This window comes from Acomys russatus, chromosome 13, assembly GCF_903995435.1.
Source record: "Acomys russatus chromosome 13, mAcoRus1.1, whole genome shotgun sequence".
NCBI classification, from domain to species: domain Eukaryota; kingdom Metazoa; phylum Chordata; class Mammalia; order Rodentia; family Muridae; genus Acomys; species Acomys russatus.
The window spans coordinates 69,377,893-69,395,049 of NC_067149.1; the positions used below are offsets into that span (position 1 = coordinate 69,377,893).

The following is a 17,157-nucleotide window of genomic DNA, read 5'->3' on the forward strand; positions in this document are numbered from 1 at the left end:
GGGTCTAACTTCTCAGAGGTGTCCTGTCCATCCATCCACCCTCCCCTTCGGGTGCTCACTCTGAGGCCGGCTCTCTTCAGACACGCTGCTCGGTCTCTGGTGCTGGGGAGTGTTGGGGTCCCCACCATGCCATTGCCCTTCCTGTCTGTCTTGTCCATGGAGTAAATAACTCGTTTAATAAACTCCTTAGCCCAAGAACTCTTAAACCGCCCGGCCAGTCCCAAGCTTCACACAGTACTGGCTGGCCCAGGAAAACTCACTCAGGGACGGTGGAACTGCAGGAAATACCAGGAGAACAACTACAGTGACTTGTGGGTCGGGGGAGGGCGCCGCGAACTGACGCGTTTGCTTCCTAACCAATTGTCAAAAACTTTAAACTCTGTGCCGGGAGGAAATGCACAGTGGGTCAGAGTGCACGCCGCTGCAGCGGAGGACGGGAGCTAGCTTTCCGCGTAGGGCGGCTCACAACCGCCCAAACCTCGGGATCTGGCGCCTTTGGCTCCCTGGCACCTGCCCTCGCGCGCACAAGCCCACACAGACACGTGGAGAAAGGACACGGCGAGGCCTTTAACTCGCGGGGCGCGTGATGCACCGGCGGGGCTGAGCCCCGGGGCCGCGGCGGCGGCGGCGGAAGGAAGCGCGGGCGCAGGCCCGGCTCGGCGGAGGCTGTGCGCCCGGGGGAGGAGCCTGCGCGGCCGGGCGGCGGGCGCAGCGGCCCAGCCATGTCGGCCGAGGAGATGGTGCAGATCCGCCTGGAAGGCCGCTGCTACCCGGTGAGCAAGAGCAAGCTGATCGAACAGAGCGACTACTTCCGCGCGCTCTACCGCTCCGGCATGCGCGAGGCCGTGCGGCCCGAGGCAGGCCCCGAGGTGCAGCAGCTGCGCGGCCTAAGCGCGCCCGGCCTGCGCCTGGTCCTGGACTTCATCAACGCCGGCGAGGGCTGGGGCCTGGGCGAGGACCAGCTGGCCGAGGCTAGCTTGCTGGCGGAGCTGGTGGAGGCTGCGTCCTTCCTGCAGGTCACGGCGCTACTGCGTCTGCTGCTGTCGCATGTGCGCCTGGGCAACTGCCTGGAGTTGTACCGCCTGGCGCAGGTGTACGGGCTGCCCGACCTGCAGGCTGCCTGCTTGCGCTTCATGGCGCTGCGCTTCCACCAGGTGCTGTGCCAGCCGCAGTTCCCGCTATTGGTGTCGCCGCCGCAGACCCCGGCGGACTTCAGCCTGAAGAAGCAGCTGAGGGAGGCCCGCATGCGCGGGACCCCGGTCCTGGTGGCCCTGGGGGACTTCCTCGGGGGACCTCTGGCCCCGCATCCATATCAGGGGGAACCCCCGTCCATGCTTAGGTACGAGGAGACCACGGAGCGCTGGTTCCCGCTGGCCAACAACCTGCCCCCGGACCTGGTGAACGTCAGGGGCTACGGCTCAGCCATCTTGGACAACTACCTCTTCATCGTGGGTGGGTACAGGATCACCAGCCAGGAGATCTCGGCCGCACACTCCTACAACCCCACCACCAACGAGTGGCTGCAGGTGGCCTCCATGAACCAGAAGCGGTAAGTGCAAAGCGGGGCCTGCGCCCTTCATCCATTGCCCTGGTGGTTGCTGGCCAGAGGCGATGGCATCTCGCTGACTGCTGCTGGCCTGTTGCCCGCGGGCAGGGTTCCCAGGGGAGCCTGGGGCTTGCAGGTGAGCTAGTCCAGTGGCCTTCTTACAGGTGTGGGTCCCAGGTAAGACTGCTTTCTCTGCCTCCGACGTGCTTGCAGAGAAGGGTATTGGCGAGAGGTGACTGCTGTTTGTTTCTTCTCTTTTCTTCCTAGCCTGACCCGAATTATACGGACAGTGGCAGTAACTGGTAACTCTGGCTTGGGGAATTTTCATAGCTGCTGTCAGTGACTTTGAATCCTTCTACACTTTGGCACACGCTTCCCAGGATGATGTACAATTGCCCTTCTCTTTTCCTTTCCATTGGCCCTTCTTTTGTTTCTTAATTACTCCCCAGACAGCAATCGGCTTTGACCAAAACTCGAGCCTGAAGCTGTCACTACAGAGGGCGGGCCCTTGCCCTCCCAGTCTGTTGTTTACCAGGGGTGCCTCAGATACCCGTCTGGACGCCTGAGGCCCTTGTGGCTGTAGCATTTGCATATAGCCTGTATACACCTTCCCGCATGTGCTCTCGCTAGTCTCCTTGTTCTCGGTGTGCTCCTCAGGCTGGTCTTGAACTCCTAAGTGATCCTGCTGCCTTCCAGCCTTCAGAGTGCTGGGATTAAAGGTGTGCACCCCCTCAGTGGCTTTCTGCAGTGCACAATCCCCGCCTTACTTATACCTTCAAATGTAACAGTGTCTACCAAGTCAGTGGTTGTCAGATTGTATCCTTCAGGGAATGACAGAAGCTAGCCTGTAGTGTTCACTTTTGTCCCCTTCTGCTTGCGTCTGAAGCAAGGAAAGGAATTAGGTTAAGAAAATGAAAGCAAAAAAGTAAGTAAAGGAAGAGAAAGGGCGGAAATAAAGATGGTAGGGTCTGGCTGCTGGGGGGAACTGAGGTGTTTGTAGTGCAGGCCTGTTGTCCAGCTGCTTAGATAGAAGGCTGAAGCAGGCAGGGCCTAAGTTAAAATTCTTTCTGGGTTACAGAGTGAGTTCCACGCCAGCCTGGATAAGGTAGCAGAAACAAAAAGAGTGGGGTAAAGGTGTCTCAGCCGGAGAGCCATAGCCCAGCACTCCGGAGGCTTTGGACTCAATTGCCAGCATCCCAGAAGTCAGAGGAGTGTAACTAAGGACCGGACAGGTGCTCTTTGCTTGGTTGGTTGTTCTTTTATTTTTATTTATTTATTTTCTTTTAAACAGGGTTTCTCTGAAAAGCCCTGGCTGTTCTGGACTCTCTCTGTAGACTAGGCTAGCCTCACAGTGATCTTCTTGCCTCTGCCTCCCCAGTGCTGGGATAAAAGGCATGCGCCACTGCCCAGCTGAGGACGGGCACTTTTTGCCAGGGCACCTGATGCCATCCGAGTCCCACTGTGGTCTCTTTCAGGTCCATCACAGGATGAAGGGACCTTTAGGGCAGACATTATTTGTGGGAACATTCCCTGTTCTGGTGGCTCAGAGCTTAAGGGCACTTGCTGCTCTTGCATAAAGCTTGTGTTCAGCCCCAGCACCCACAGTGGGTGCTGTCATTGCTGCTCCCGGGCATCTGATGCCCCCTAGTGGCCTTCACAGGCACACACACCCACACCCACACACCCATACACCACCCCCACCAACCCCAGTCCTGGCAAGCTGAAGTGTTAGAAGCAGAGGTGAGTGAGTGCATGACTCCTCCCCCTTAGGAGGTACTGCAGAGGGGCTGTTTTCATTCAGCTCCCTGTAATATGAAACCTATGTCATCCAGATTATACAGAGGGCACAGCAGTGGCCCACCTGTAGTCACAGGGCTTAGGAGGCTAAGGCGGAGGCTCTGTAGTCTAGCCTGAGCTACAGCGACCCTTCCTGAAAGCAAACAAAAACAAAATAATAAAAGGATTTCTTTTTTTTTAAAAGATCTATTTATTTATTATTATGTATACAGTGCTCTGCCCACATACACCTGCAGGCCAGAAGAGGGCATCAGATCACATTATAGATGGTTGTGAGCCGCCACGGGGTTGCTGGGAATTGAACTCAGGACCTCTGGACGTGCAGTCAGTGTTCTTAACCTCTGAGCCTTCTCTCCAACCCCAGGGATTTCTTTTAGTATCAAAATCATTTAAAAATAATTTTTAGAGGTGGCGCATGCTTGTAATCCCAGTACTTGGGGAGGCAAAGGCAGGTGGATCTCTGTGAGTTTGAGGCCAGCCTGGTCTACAAAGAGAGTTCATGACAGCCAGGACAGCTAATAATAATAACAATAACAACAAAATAATAATAATAATATTATTATTAAGAGCCTTAATTGAATCAACAAAGGTGGTGCTCCGAGAGTGGGCAGAAGGCCCTGGGTTCTGTCTTGTTTCTTCCCTGAGTCTCTAGCTCCTTCCACTTGGACTCTGTGTCCTCCTTAGCTCCACAGTCCTGACCTCTCACAGGTCTCTCATTTTAGCTACAGATCCATGATCTGTTTTCCTCAAAATGTTCTTTCTGTTCTCTTTAAGCATGGTCATGTTGTCCTTGCTCCTGCCTCTGGTGTCTGCCTTAGAAACTGTAAAGTGAGCGGGTCTGCGTAACTACACTGTGACAAGCCCCTGAGGCAGCCTTGGAAAGGGAGGGCTCGTCTGGTGCAAGGTTCCCGGGTGGAGAGGCATGGCGGCGAGAGCCTAAGGTAGCTGTCGGATACAGAGAGGGTGGACTCCGGACGGTGGGACAGTGCCGCGCACTGTTAGGGCAGGTCTCCCCTTGTCAGCTCATCTCGGTTCCTCACAGGAGCCTGTCTCTGTAGGTCCAGGTCCTGCCACACTGACAATGTTAAGCAACCCATGTCCCTCGATTATGTCATTGCAGTGACTGGCTGAGACAGTAAGGGAAAGCAGGTGTGTGGAGAGTAACGGCTGAGAGTGCATAGCGGAACAGAGTGCTTCAGCTCATGGCAGAGAAGGAAAATGCCCCTTCCACCTCCCCTTGGGACCTGCTTCCTCCAAGGAGGCCCCACCAGCCGGTTTCCACCACATTCCAACCAACGTGCATACTGTTGGTGTAACTTTTGTCTGCTTGTCTTGTTATTTTAATAATTTTTCCTGAGACAGGGTCTCATGTATCCCAGGCTGGCCTTGAACTCTCCGTGTATCTGAGGAAGACCTTGTCTTTCTTACCCTCTGCCTCCACCTCATGAGTGGATGACCAGAAGCCCACACCAGTGCCCTGGGCTGCTGTTTTGAGAAAGGATCTCATTCTGTAGTCCCAGCTGGCTCTGTCAGTCAGGTCCTGCTTTTTACAGGTGATGGAATTGCAGGTGTGAGCCACACACACAGGTGATGGGATTGCAGGTGTGAGCCAGCTACTTCTGTCCTGTTTATGGTATGTGGCGTCCTGGGCTGTGGCTGGTGGCATCTTCTTGTCCCTGGAACAGTGCTGTTTACATCCTGGTCTATGTGTGTAACTGTCTTTGGCACATGTGAGTTGGTTCCAGGTTAAAATCTAGGAGTCTCTGGGTGAGCAGGGCAAGATGCGTGCACATTTTATATTTTGGCTGCTGCTGCCCAGTTGCCCGTGACATACTAGTGTAATTTTCTCATCAGCACTGTTGGATTTGGCCAGTCCCCTCTCCTGCCAAGATCAGATGCACTGTCCACCCTGTGCAGTGGGGCGGGGCCTCAGTGTGGATTCCTCTCACCCGAAGATCATTCTTGGCAGATGCTTATTGACTGTATTTTTGTAAACAAATGATTTTTGCCTGTTTTAAAAGATTGAGTTAGCTGAGCATGGTGATGTACCCCTGTCATCCCATCACTAGAGGAGCCAGAGGTGGGCGGATCTCTATGAGTTTGAGACCAGCCTGGCCTGAAAAGTGAGTCCTGGACAGCCAAGGATACACAGAGAAACCCTGTGGGAGGGGGGGGGGGGGGGGGTGGGGGGGTGTTATTTATTTAATATAGGAGTGCTCTGTCTGCCTGTACACATGCCTGCCAGAAGAGGGCACCAGATCTCATTATAGATGCTTGTGAGCCCCCATGTGGTTGCTGGGAATGGAACTCAAGACCTCTGGAAGAGCAGACCAGACAGTGCTCTTAACCAGGAGCCATCTCTCCAGCCTGGTTTAATTATTTATATTGTGCATGTTCTGCCTAAATGTATGTGCACCGTGTGTGTGCAGTAGCCACAGATCCCAGAGGAGGGCACCAGATCCTCTAGAACTGGAGTGACAGGTGGTTGTGAGCCACCACATGGGTGCTGGGAATCAAACCCGGGTTCTTGCAGTGGCAGCAATGGCGGCGGCAGCAGCAGCCACACCGCCGCCATCGCCACCGCCAGTGCTCTCAACTGCAGAGCTACCTTTCTGGTTCCAGCTTATCATACTGGCAATTTTACATGGCTAGATCTGTAGGTCTCTGGCTGTTATACAATATTGAATGTGGTTTTTTTTTTTTTCCTACGCCTATTTTTTTAAAGTATGGCTCAAAGCTGGAACCCTAAATTGGCAAGGCAGGTGATGTCAGTGCATAGAGAGTGGGTAGGAGTTGTGGGGACCCATGGGCTCCGCCCCCTGGACCACACTGGTTATTCCCCAGTGGAGATGAGGAGGTTGGGCGGTCAGACATGAGGTATTTCATTTTTTAATGTTGGCAGTTTATTCTATCTTAAAAAGAGGCAGAAACCTGGCAGAGCAAATGGCATGGTGCTGGGTGTGTAAGCCCTGAGTCCTAGGCTTTGGGTTTAAATGACTTCTCCTAAGAGACAGTTCTGGCTTTTTGGCTGAGTTTGCCGTAGGTGTCGATTTTTATACCCCAGATGAGAAAGACCTGCCTCTCAGTTCTGCCTCCTTAGACATAGACATGAACCTTTAAATCTCTCTTCACAGCATAAAGTTATAGGCATGAAGGTGACCGTATGGGCTGGCGAGATGGCTCTGGGCCGGGCACAAGCACCTGCTGCCAAACCTGGTGAACCGAGTTCAAGGCCTAGGACCTACATGGTAGAAGGAGAGAAGTGATTCCTACAGTTTGCCCTTTGTCCCTCCCATGTGTGCCGTGGCCTGTGTGTAGATGGTCACACACGCAAACAAATGTAGTTCAAACAAAACGCTGTACAAGTCTGGAGGCCTCTTTCAAGTGTACAACGCCATCTTCCTTTTTTTCCTTTTTTTTTTTTTTTTTTTTTTTTTTTTTGCCTGAAACAGATTTGTCTCTTGACATGTAAAAGCTTGTTTGACCGCAAAATCGCCTCCCCTCCCCACCTTAATTAGGGACGGCTTGTTAGAACTGCAGACGTCCTTTGGGAATGTTTTTTGAATTTCTAAGATTGTCTCTCGGGTCTTCCTCAGCCCTGGCCTTCTGTTCTGAAGGCGAAGCTGGGTGGGTCCTGTTTGTGTGAGAATGCGGCAAGGCCTGAGAGGCCTCGCCAACAGCTGTCTGCTGGCAGAGGGGCCTGGACGGGGAGCACTTTGAGAGGTTTGGTCCTCGCCTGTGGCGCCCACACAGCTGGGCACCAGGGCAGGAGAGAAAACAGCAGGCCTGTTCTAACCTCCACAGCCGAGTTCTGGGCAACAGCTGAAACTGCTTTTGATTTTTGCTTTCTGGGTTTCCCACAGGTGGTTGTAGGGGCCACAAAGAGTGCGTCTGTTTTCCTGTCTCCGTCCTGGTCCCCAGCAGAGGTCACTACAGCCGAAGAAGGACAGAGGGACTAAATGGGCCCTGTACACCTTCTTCCAGGCCTGGGGCGGAGCAGCACTTCACAGTGGCAGGATTGTCTGTAGCAAGCCACTGCCACATTCTTGTTTCTGCTGCCTCTTTACCGGGTCAGCTGTTGTGGTCACTTTGTTGTCACACTCCGGGATCTCTGTGACCCCGTTTCCCCACTGAGTGTAGTTTGTTTTTACAGAAAGGCTGTCGCCCTCCTCACTGTGTGTGGTTCCTGTGGCTGGTTGGTAGTCTGTGGTCGGGTATCACTTAGTTTTTGTTTTTCGAGGCAGGGTTTCTCCCTGCAGCTTTGGGGGGCCTGGAATTTACTCTGTAGACCCCGCTGCCCTTGAACTCACAGAGATCCCCCCACCTCTGCCTTCCAAGTGCTGGGATTAAAGGTGCGCACCAACTGGCCCAGCAACACATCACTTCGTTTTCAGGTGTGTGTGTTTGAGTCGGGGTCTTGCTGTGTAGCTCAGCCTACCTGAGCTTTGTAATCCAGGCTGGCCTTGAGCTCTGAGACTGACCATCCTCCCTCAAGCCCTTACACAGCTCTCCCACTGCTCCCCTACTTCTGCTCTGGGGATTGAACCCAGGGCCTCAGCCGTGCAGAGCCGATGCTCTGTAGTCAGCAGGCTACAGCCCTGTCGGGCTTTGTTTCCCCCCAGGGAAATGGAAACTAAACGGCAGTCACGTCTAATTTTTCTCACCGTTTACAGCTATAAGATGAAGGCTTTACAGTTGTATTTGGCATGACAGTTGTATTTCTTCCTGAACATAGTGTGTCGGGGGTCAGTATGAAGGAGGAAGAGATTGTTGCGAGGTAACTCACGGCTCACATGTGCACTCCGTGGAAGTGGGGCTGCCGGCATCTGTAGACAGGAGCACAGACTGCAGAGTTTCTGGAAGCCATCTGTGCTGTGATGAGAAGAAAACTGGGGTTCAGGGCTGGAGAGAGAGCTCCGGGGGTACAGGACCCGAGGACCTGAGTCATGTGGCTGAAGTTGTCCTCTGACTCCGTCTCTGCACTGTAGCACACACACTCCGCACGCATGCAGATGCACATGTGTACGCATATACCCACCGGGAGACACAATAAATAAATGTAATAAAGCTTAAAAACAAAGAGGGGCCAGAGGGATAGTTTGGTGGTAGAGGTCACACACTGCTGTTCCAGAGGACCTGACCTCAGTTCCCAGAGTCACAGTTACCATGGGCACCTGTACACATCTGTACACACCCCTATATGTGCACGCATACCTTTAATCTCAGCACTTGGGAGGCAGAGGCAGGCGGATTGCTGTGAGTTCGAGGCCAGCCTGGTCTATAAAGCAAGTCCTGCATAGCCAAGGATACACAGAGAAACCCTGTCTCAAAAAAGCAAAACAAACCAAAACAAAAACCAAACAAACAAAAAAACAAAACCCAAAACAAAAGAATCAAAAATAAAATCTTAAAAACAAAAACCAAGGCTTAAGACACAAAGAATACCTCCCCCCCAACCCCAGGCAGACTGTCTACTTCAGAAGTGGGGAAACTGAGGCACAGATCGACTGAGCGTCAGTCACTGTCCCAGATCACACAGCTGTTTAGCAGTGGAATTTAGATTTCTCTGGAAAAGCCTGGAGTTGGAGCCCTGGGTGATGTGGCTCTAAGTTCAGCCCTTGGTTTGTTTTCAGGTGGCCAGCCCATCAGCCAGCGAACCCAACAGTAACAAAGCTTCCTCTTGACGGGAGCTTGCGCGTGTGGGGCTGGAGGGATCGGATTGTTTGCTTAGCTGCCTGTCCGTTCAGTACCAGAAAAAGACCTCTTGCCTGTTTGCTTAAGACAGATGAGCACGGTGGGGGAATCGCACGCGCTGTCTTGATATTACAAAATTTACTATCTGTGTACCTGTGGGAAGTGAAACCAGCCTGGGCCAGTTAAGATTTAGTGCTTGTTTACGAACGTTGTTTCCTCTGGTTCAGCAGATCTGCACACAGAGGGGGCATCATGGTTGGATGTTAAGGACCATTGGCAGTGGGGCGAGTAAGCAACATGAATTGGGACAACCCCCACCTCCCGCCCCCTGCTGCCACCAGGGCAAAGTCTGGCTGGCTGGCTGTGTTTAATGGTCTTGAGGCTCCAGGTGAAGAACGCTGGGTTCACCCCCTCATTTGGAAAACAAAACACCCCACTGCTCCCTACTCCCACTCCTGCTGTTGCCTCGACTTCCTTAGCTGCTGCTTGCATTTTCCCAGGATGCCATTCTTTCTGGAGCAGTCCTCGTTGGAGTTAGACACAAGGGCTGTGGCTCGAGGTCGGGCCTGGGCCGAGGCATCTCTTGCTTGTGAGTTCCCACTGGGGTGAGAGTCCCTCTCCTTAGAGAGGAGGGCCTGAAATGGTTGGGCCATCCGGCTGGTTCTTAGGAGCTGGGGCTGAGCCAGGCAGAGAGGTGCACGTCTTTGCGTTGTAGCTCACGGCTGTCTGTGGACATACCTGTTGTGTGTCTCTGCAGAGGCACACATCCTCCAAACAACCAACTTTGTCTGGCTTCGCTAGTATTTGAAGCCGATGACAACACACTTACTGACATACGGACTTGTTTACTCTCTCTCTCTCTCTTTTAAAAGACGTATTTTTAAAATATTTAAATGTGGGGCAGGCAGTGGTGGCGCACACCTTTGATCCCAGCACTTGGGAGGCAAAGGCATGTGGATCTCTGTGGGTTGGAGGCCAGCCTAGCCCATGGGATGAGATCTAGGGCAGCTGAAGGTACTTGGAGAAACCTGTCTTCAAACAAACACACAAAGAAACAAACAATAAATTTCAGTGTGATGGTATGCCACATGTGTGCCGGTGACTGAGGAAACCAGAAGAGGGCATCAGATCTGGAGCTGGAGTTACAGACACATGTGAGCTGCCATGTGGGTGCTGGGAACTGAACCTGGGTCCTCTGCAAGAGCAGCCAGTGCTCTTTACTACCGTGTCCTCTCTCCAGCCCGTGCTTTCTCTCCCTCGCTTACCCGTGGAAGGAGTCGTTATCTCCTAGCCTTGGTGGGTTGTGATCTGAACTGTCCCAGCCCCTGCTCCGGTTTCCCTGCTCCTCCAGGCTCAACCCTTGGGAACTTCTTTCTCAGATGGTGGTGCTGTTTGGAGGACTTGGGGACATTTAGAATGTGGTCCTCTGGGCAGGAGGGGGCCCAAGGGGGGTGTAGTCACAAAGGGTGGGATTTGAAGGCCACACCCAGCGGCTGCCTAGTTCCTTCTCTTTGCTTCCTGCTCCGCTATGGTGTGACAGTCTCATGCCCCTGCCACCGAGAGCTGTTCTGCCCCTTAAAGCACTCTCTGCCACAATAAGCTGAGATCCTCTGAACTGTGAGCCAAGAGCCCTTCTGTGAGGTGTTTCTGTCCAATATGGAGACCACAGTGACGTGAAAGCAGTACATATGGCTGGGGACCGGTTCAGGGTCCGTATGTAAAATGGCATTAACTGCACATCACTTCAACACCCCTCAGTCCTTAACTCACCTCGGACCGCAGGTAACGTAATGTAATGACTGCTCTTCGGGTGGTTGTCACGCTGTGTGGTCTAAGCTGGGATGTAAGTGCATGCCCAGTGCAGATGCCAGAATGCTATTTACACATTTGGATCTGAAACTACTGACTGGATCCAGGCGCGACAATTTCAGATGAGGAAAATTGAGTTTAGTGTGGAACAGGTGCCCCGTTCTCGGCCTCAGGCCCATAAGCAAGATTGTTTCTTGTCAGCCGATCGCAGTGGCGCATGCCTGTAATCCCAGGACCCAGGGAGGCAGAGGCAGGCGGATCGCTATGAATTCGAGGCCAGCTTGGTCTACAAAGCTAGTCTAGGACAGCCAGGGCTACACAGAGAAACCCTGTCTCGAAAAACCAAACCAACTAACCAACCAAAGATTGGTTCTTGTCACCAGGGGCTACCTGTTTGCAGTTGCTTGTGTCTGTGGATTCCCGTTCCTGACCAGCAGAACGCGGAGTCGTGGGTGCCAGAGTGACATCTGCGGGATGGCCCTGACTTGAACAGTTCCTCACACCCCGTGCTGGAGTGCTCCTCTCCCTGCCTCACAGTCAGTGCCGACCTTAGCGGCTTGTGTTTGTCTTTCTTTCAGATCTAACTTCAAGCTCGTGGCCGTCAGCTGTAAGTTGTACGCCATCGGCGGGCAGGCTGTTTCTAACGTGGAGTGCTACAATCCTGAGCAGGATGCGTGGAACTTCGTGGCCCCCCTGCCCAACCCTCTGGCTGAGTTCTCTGCGTGCGAGTGCAAGGGGAAGATATACGTCATTGGCGGATATACCACCCGAGGTCAGTTGCCTTTGCATAAGCTGCGGTGGCCGGGGTGGCAGGACTGGCCAGGTTAGGCCGTGTGTCTGCATATGTGTTTGCACCAGATGCTATGTGCTTGCCTTTCTTAAGGAACAGAGCCCTGATGGCAGGAAGGACTTGGACGACCTCATCCGAGCGTGGACACTGTAGAAAAGGGAATTATGTAGGATTAGGAATGTTCTTTCTGCTTCCAGGTTTTTCTCTTTCTTTTCTTTTTCTAAAACAGGGCTTCTCTGTGTAGCCCTGGCTGTCCTGTACTCACTTTGTAGACCAGGCTGACCTTGAACTCACAGAGATCCGCCTGCCTCTGCCTCCTGAGTGCTGGGATTAGAGGTGTGCACCACCACGCCTGGCTCTTTGTGCTTCTAGAAACCCAGCCTGTGGTCAACACCTGGAACTTGGCCACGTTGGAGCGTAAACTAAGGACCCTCTTCTCCTCAGAGTTGGGCCCACACCAGTGGCATGCCAGAACTAAGTCCGGCCTTCGCTTTACCAGACAGAGACCCCGAAGCCCAGCTCTGGCCCCTGTGCCTATGTCCTGTGGGTGGAAGGACATGAACTCAAGTGAACTCTCTAGACCGGATGCTAATGCCTGTGCAGCGTGTTCTAACGTGTGCACGTGCTCTTCTCTCCGTGTGCTGGGCATTTTATGGTAGTAGTGTGGAAATAAGACTGTCCCGGGCTTAGTGCTGCTGCACGCAGGAGGGAAATCCCAGAGCAGAGAGCATCATGGTCCATGTGACGGGGATGATGCTGATGTGGGAAAGAGCTGAGCTCTTCCTGTTTCCCTCCCTTGAGAAGTCTGCCACTGAGCCGTCTCTCAGCTGTTTGGTGCATCTGGTGTGCAGAGCCCACAGGTGAAGGAGAGGAGAGTCCCTGGACCCGCAGGTGCTGATGTCACGTTTGACATGCTGCAGCAAGGGCATGCTACTTCGTGGCATAGTGGGGCAGACGGAGCTCTCTAGCCATGGCTGACCCCTGCAGGAAGGAGGCTCTGGGGCTACAAGTGACCACATGCAACTCTGTAAACGACAGATCCTTGGATAGTATTCACACAGGTAACCCAGATGTGGGTGTCACGGTGCCCTGGGGAGGTGGAAGTCGAGGGCCAGCCTGGGAGATGGCAGTGCACACCTCTAGGAGAAGAAAGAGCCTCCTGAGATTCCAGTGTGGGCCACCATGCCTCAGCGAGTGATGCAGAACGCACCTGACACACCCGTGTGCCCAGCTTCTCCCCCCGTGCAGGACCTGCCGGTGGCACTGTTCTGGTAGATTTCCTGACTTTTCCATGACCTTGGCCTAGCAAATGGGCTGTGTATTTGACCTGGAAAACCCTTCTTGTGTGTTTTGATCTTCAGAAGCCACCACTAGTGTGCCTTCCTCCCTTGGGCCACCCAGGATGATGTCTGCCCTGGATTCCCTGTGCCAGAGGCCATGGTGTGCGGTCAGAGGTGGGCTGGCTGGGTGTTTGTTCTACGCTGAGAGAGCGGCCCTGCTCTCCTCTAGTCTGGCTTTCCCAGCACTTCCCCCAGTTCCCATTTTAAAAAGCTCTTCCTAATTGTTATGGGGGAAACAAAGCTAACCTGGGACTTGAGTTGGAATCTCATCCTGCTGACTTCTTAAAAGAGACTTTTAACATTCAGTGAATAGTGACTCATGACTTTTTGTCAGTTTTTGTGGGGACACAGGAGCTCTGTTATGCAGCCCAATTCATAAAGATCCACCCGCCTCTGCTGGGATTAGAGACATGCATCTGCCTGGTTCAGGACTTTTATAACAGATTTTGATTATTTTATTTTTTATTTTTTATTTTGGTTTTTCGAGACAGAGTTTCTCTGTGTAGCCTTGGCTGTCCTGGACTCGCTTTGTAGACCAGGCTGGCCTCGAACTCACAGCTATCCGCCTGCCTCTGCCTCCCGAGTGCTGGGATTAAAGGCGTGCGCGACCACGCCCAGTGAGATTTTGATTATTTTAGTTCTTTGCCAGGCAGTAGAGAAGTGGGGGTGGGGGGTGGTGGCAGGTATGGTAGCCTGTCCCTGTCATCTTATCACTTGGAGGGCTGAGGCAGGGTTAGGATTCTGCTCCAGTCTGCCTGCCTGCCATGGGGGCGTGGCCCTGCCCAGTATATAAAAGGACAGACCCACCTCTCCCCTCCCTCTCTAACCTCTTACCCCTCTCTCTCCCTCCCCTTTCTTCCTCTATCTCTGTCTCTCTCTGGGGTACTCCTCCCCCCTTCCTTCTCTCCCCATGCTCATGTAATAAACCTCATGTAATCTACTATCTGTTGCCTGGCATCTTATTTCTTACATCTTATTTTTTAATACATTAAAGGCAGGAGGATTGCTCAGGGCCATCCTGAGCTACATAGCAAGATCCAGGTTAGGTGAACACAGGATAAAGAACGAGACCCCATCTAAAAAACAATAAGACAAACAAGCAACAAAAACAACAGCAGAAATTCAGTAGGAAACCCTAGTAACCCTCAAGGGCAGAGGAATCTGTTTTAAAAGTTAACGACCCAGAGATTCTCTACGCAACTCAGGCGGCTGCCTAAGCCCGTGCTCAGCGAAGGGAGCTTGCGGCAGAAGACCGAGGGAGCCCTACAGGAGCTCCCTGGTGACCCAGCCGCGTGTCTTTGGTAGATTAACCAACCACACCCCGCCCATGGCTGTCTGCCTGGGTGACCTTTAATATCCAGTCTCTAAGTAGATACATGCATGAGGACCGGAAAGAAGGCGGCGTCCTAGGGGCGGAACGCTTGTGGGCACAGGGACCAGCATACGCTAAGGACCTGCCTGGTCTCCCCGCGTCTTGCTAGCTTGGAAGCAGATTTGGCTCTGGGGTTTGTTCGTCTCTCTGCCCTCCCCTCCCCTCCCCTTCAGTTTGCAGTCCTGCCTGCTTCAGCCTCTTAGAGCTGTGCACAACCATACGAGGCCTGACTGCAGATCTTTCCACAGAGCTGCAGGTGGGTGGGGTGGGGGTTGTTCCGCCATTGCTGTGGGCGTGTCTGCTGCTGTGGGCGGGCTTGTTGCTATGAGAGGCTCTGGTCCATTGCTGACTGTGGGTCACTCTCTTGTGGACTCTGTTGTGCGTCCATTATTGTAGGCTAGTCTGTTGCTGTGGGAGGGTTCATTGCTATGGGCCTGTCGGTTGCCCGCTGCTGTTGGGCTGGCTCCTGACCTTGAGCTGTTTCCTCCACTGATAGGTTTTGTTGTTTATTTACAAATAACAATCAGGAACTTCATTTTTGGGAGTTGCTACTAACTTTTGTTGTTGTTTTGTTTTGTTGCTGTGGCTAAGGACATTTATGTTTTTCTAGAGAAGAAAATATTTTAAAAATCAGTTTGAACCCTGTCTTGAAAAACAAACAAACAAACAAACAAACAAAAAACCAAAAAAACCCAACCCTGTCCCCAAAATCAGTTTGAAAAGAGAAAAATGAAGCCATGTATGCTGATCCTCCCAGCATTATTTTCTGTTTCTCTCATTTTCAGTGTTGGGAACCTCACCAGGTCTTCATGTTTCCCAGCAAGTGCTCTGCACACTTAACCATCTTTTTATGTTTACTTTGAAGCAGACTCTCACAAAGCTGCCTGGGCTGGCTTTGAACTCACTCTGTAGCACAGGCTAGCCTTGAACTTGAAACCTTCTTGCTCAGCCTCCCAAGTAAGACAGGTTTCCCCCCCCCCCTTGCTTTTGTTTTGTTTTGTTTAAGAGAGACTATACTTTCCCTCAAAGAAAGTAGCTATTTGTTAAAAACAACAACAGAGAAAGCTTTCGCCTGGTCCTGGCTTCCATCAATGGGACCTCGAGCAAGGCCAGAGGTGGTGCGTTTGGCCTGTCTCCTACAGTTGGGAGGCATGTCTGCAGGAGCTGATCTGCCTGTGTCTCCTGACCCTGGAAACCCTGCTTTTGCCAGTGGCTGTTGGGTTTCTGCATGGTTTTTAGGGTCTGTCAAGAGCAGAGTCTCCTGGGACTGGACCTGCTCTTTAGCTGAGAGTCTGAGGCTATACAGCTCTTGTATGCTGAACTTGCGGCACAGTGGGTTGCAGGCAGGAGGAGGGTGGAGAGCAGTGTCCCCTGAGGCGTTCTGAGGGTCATGCAGTGCTCCCTGGGCTCCCACCTCCAACCCCCAGCAGGCAGCACTTTTTCAGTGCTTGGAATCCTGTTGGTTCAAGCCTGGTCAAGTAGGACTCTTGTCTGGGGCCTCATCTGGATTTTCCAGGGGGATGTCCCATCATTTGGGTGAGGAATACTGTTTTACAACCTGGGCTTTCCATTTTGTGTAAGGCAGCATCGGCCCCTGGAACTCAAACCTCTGATGGCCTGAGCTGCTCATTAAAGCATAACATCTGCTACTGCGGTGTGAGGACGCCCTGAGGCAGGCTCCAGCCAGGGCTTGCTGAGTTGTCTCTTCCCTCAGAGATGTGGCCTTGCTCTGAGGTACAGCATCTCAGCGTAGCCATACCATCTAAAGCACACAGCCATAGTCAAATCCAAGCCGCCTCTTCCCAGGCTGCTGTGAAACCCATGGTCCTTCCTCCTGCGTGGGCTTCCCTAGTGCTGGGCTTATAGGCATGAGCCACCATGTCTGGCTTCTGGCTCTGTGGCTCTGAGGGACCACAGAGAGGCAGGTATCTGAGGGAAAGGTAGCGGAGGAGAGCCTACCGGCTTGGAAACCATTTCTCCAGCCCCTGCCTGCCTTTCAGAGTGAGCGCCAGCCGCCGACAGCCGCATGGTATGTGTGGAGGAAGATGCCTCCCCAGTGCCTGGGCGCCGTCACAATCGCCTCTCTCTGTGTTTCAGATCGCAACATGAACATCCTGCAATACTGCCCGTCTTCGGACCTCTGGACGCTGTTTGAGACCTGTGACGTCCACATCCGCAAGCAACAGATGTTGTCCGTGGAGGAGACCATATACATCGTGGGCGGCTGTCTCCACCAACTGGGGCCCAACCGCAAGAGCAGCCAGAGCGAGGACATGCTCACCGTGCAGTCCTACAACACGGTCACCCGGCAGTGGCTCTACCTGAAGGAGAGCATGTCCAAGTCGGGCCTGAACTTGACGTGCGCGCTGCACAACGGCGGCATCTACATCATGAGCCGGGATGTCACCCTGTCCACCAGCCTGGAGCACCGAGTGTTCCTCAAGTACAACATCTTCGCGGACAGCTGGGAAGCCTTCCGGCGCTTTCCAGCCTTCGGACACAACCTCTTGATCTCCTCTCTCTGCCTGCCCAACACTGCAGAGACCTGACTCACCCTAGCAGCGTGTTGAAAAGAACAGTCTGGCTCCAGGGAAACAAAGGCAGCCTTTCGGAACTGACCCCTGATGGGACAGAGTGGGCTAATGTCGGTCATGTGTGTAGGCGGCTCAGCTGTAAATAAGCTTTCTTGAACCGATTACTTGAAAACCTGGGGTAAAGAGACCAACATTATTCCTTCTAGGTGGTTCTTTACGTGACGGGAACATATGTCCTGATGAGTATTCACCCAAACCAAACAGTCTTGGGCCAA

At 53.0% G+C, this 17,157-nt stretch overlaps 1 protein-coding gene across 1 annotated transcript; it reads left to right on the plus strand.

Annotated features, from left to right (window-relative positions):
* The first annotated feature begins 656 nt into the window (after window positions 1-656).
* Klhl42 (kelch like family member 42) lies at window positions 657-16,908 on the plus strand. Its single transcript, XM_051155611.1, has 3 exons — window positions 657-1,549; window positions 11,425-11,618; window positions 16,446-16,908. Exons 1-3 carry the CDS (start codon window positions 723-725, stop codon window positions 16,895-16,897), a joined length of 1,473 nt encoding a protein of 490 aa, XP_051011568.1. The 5' UTR covers window positions 657-722; the 3' UTR covers window positions 16,898-16,908.
* The last annotated feature ends 249 nt before the right edge of the window (window positions 16,909-17,157 follow it).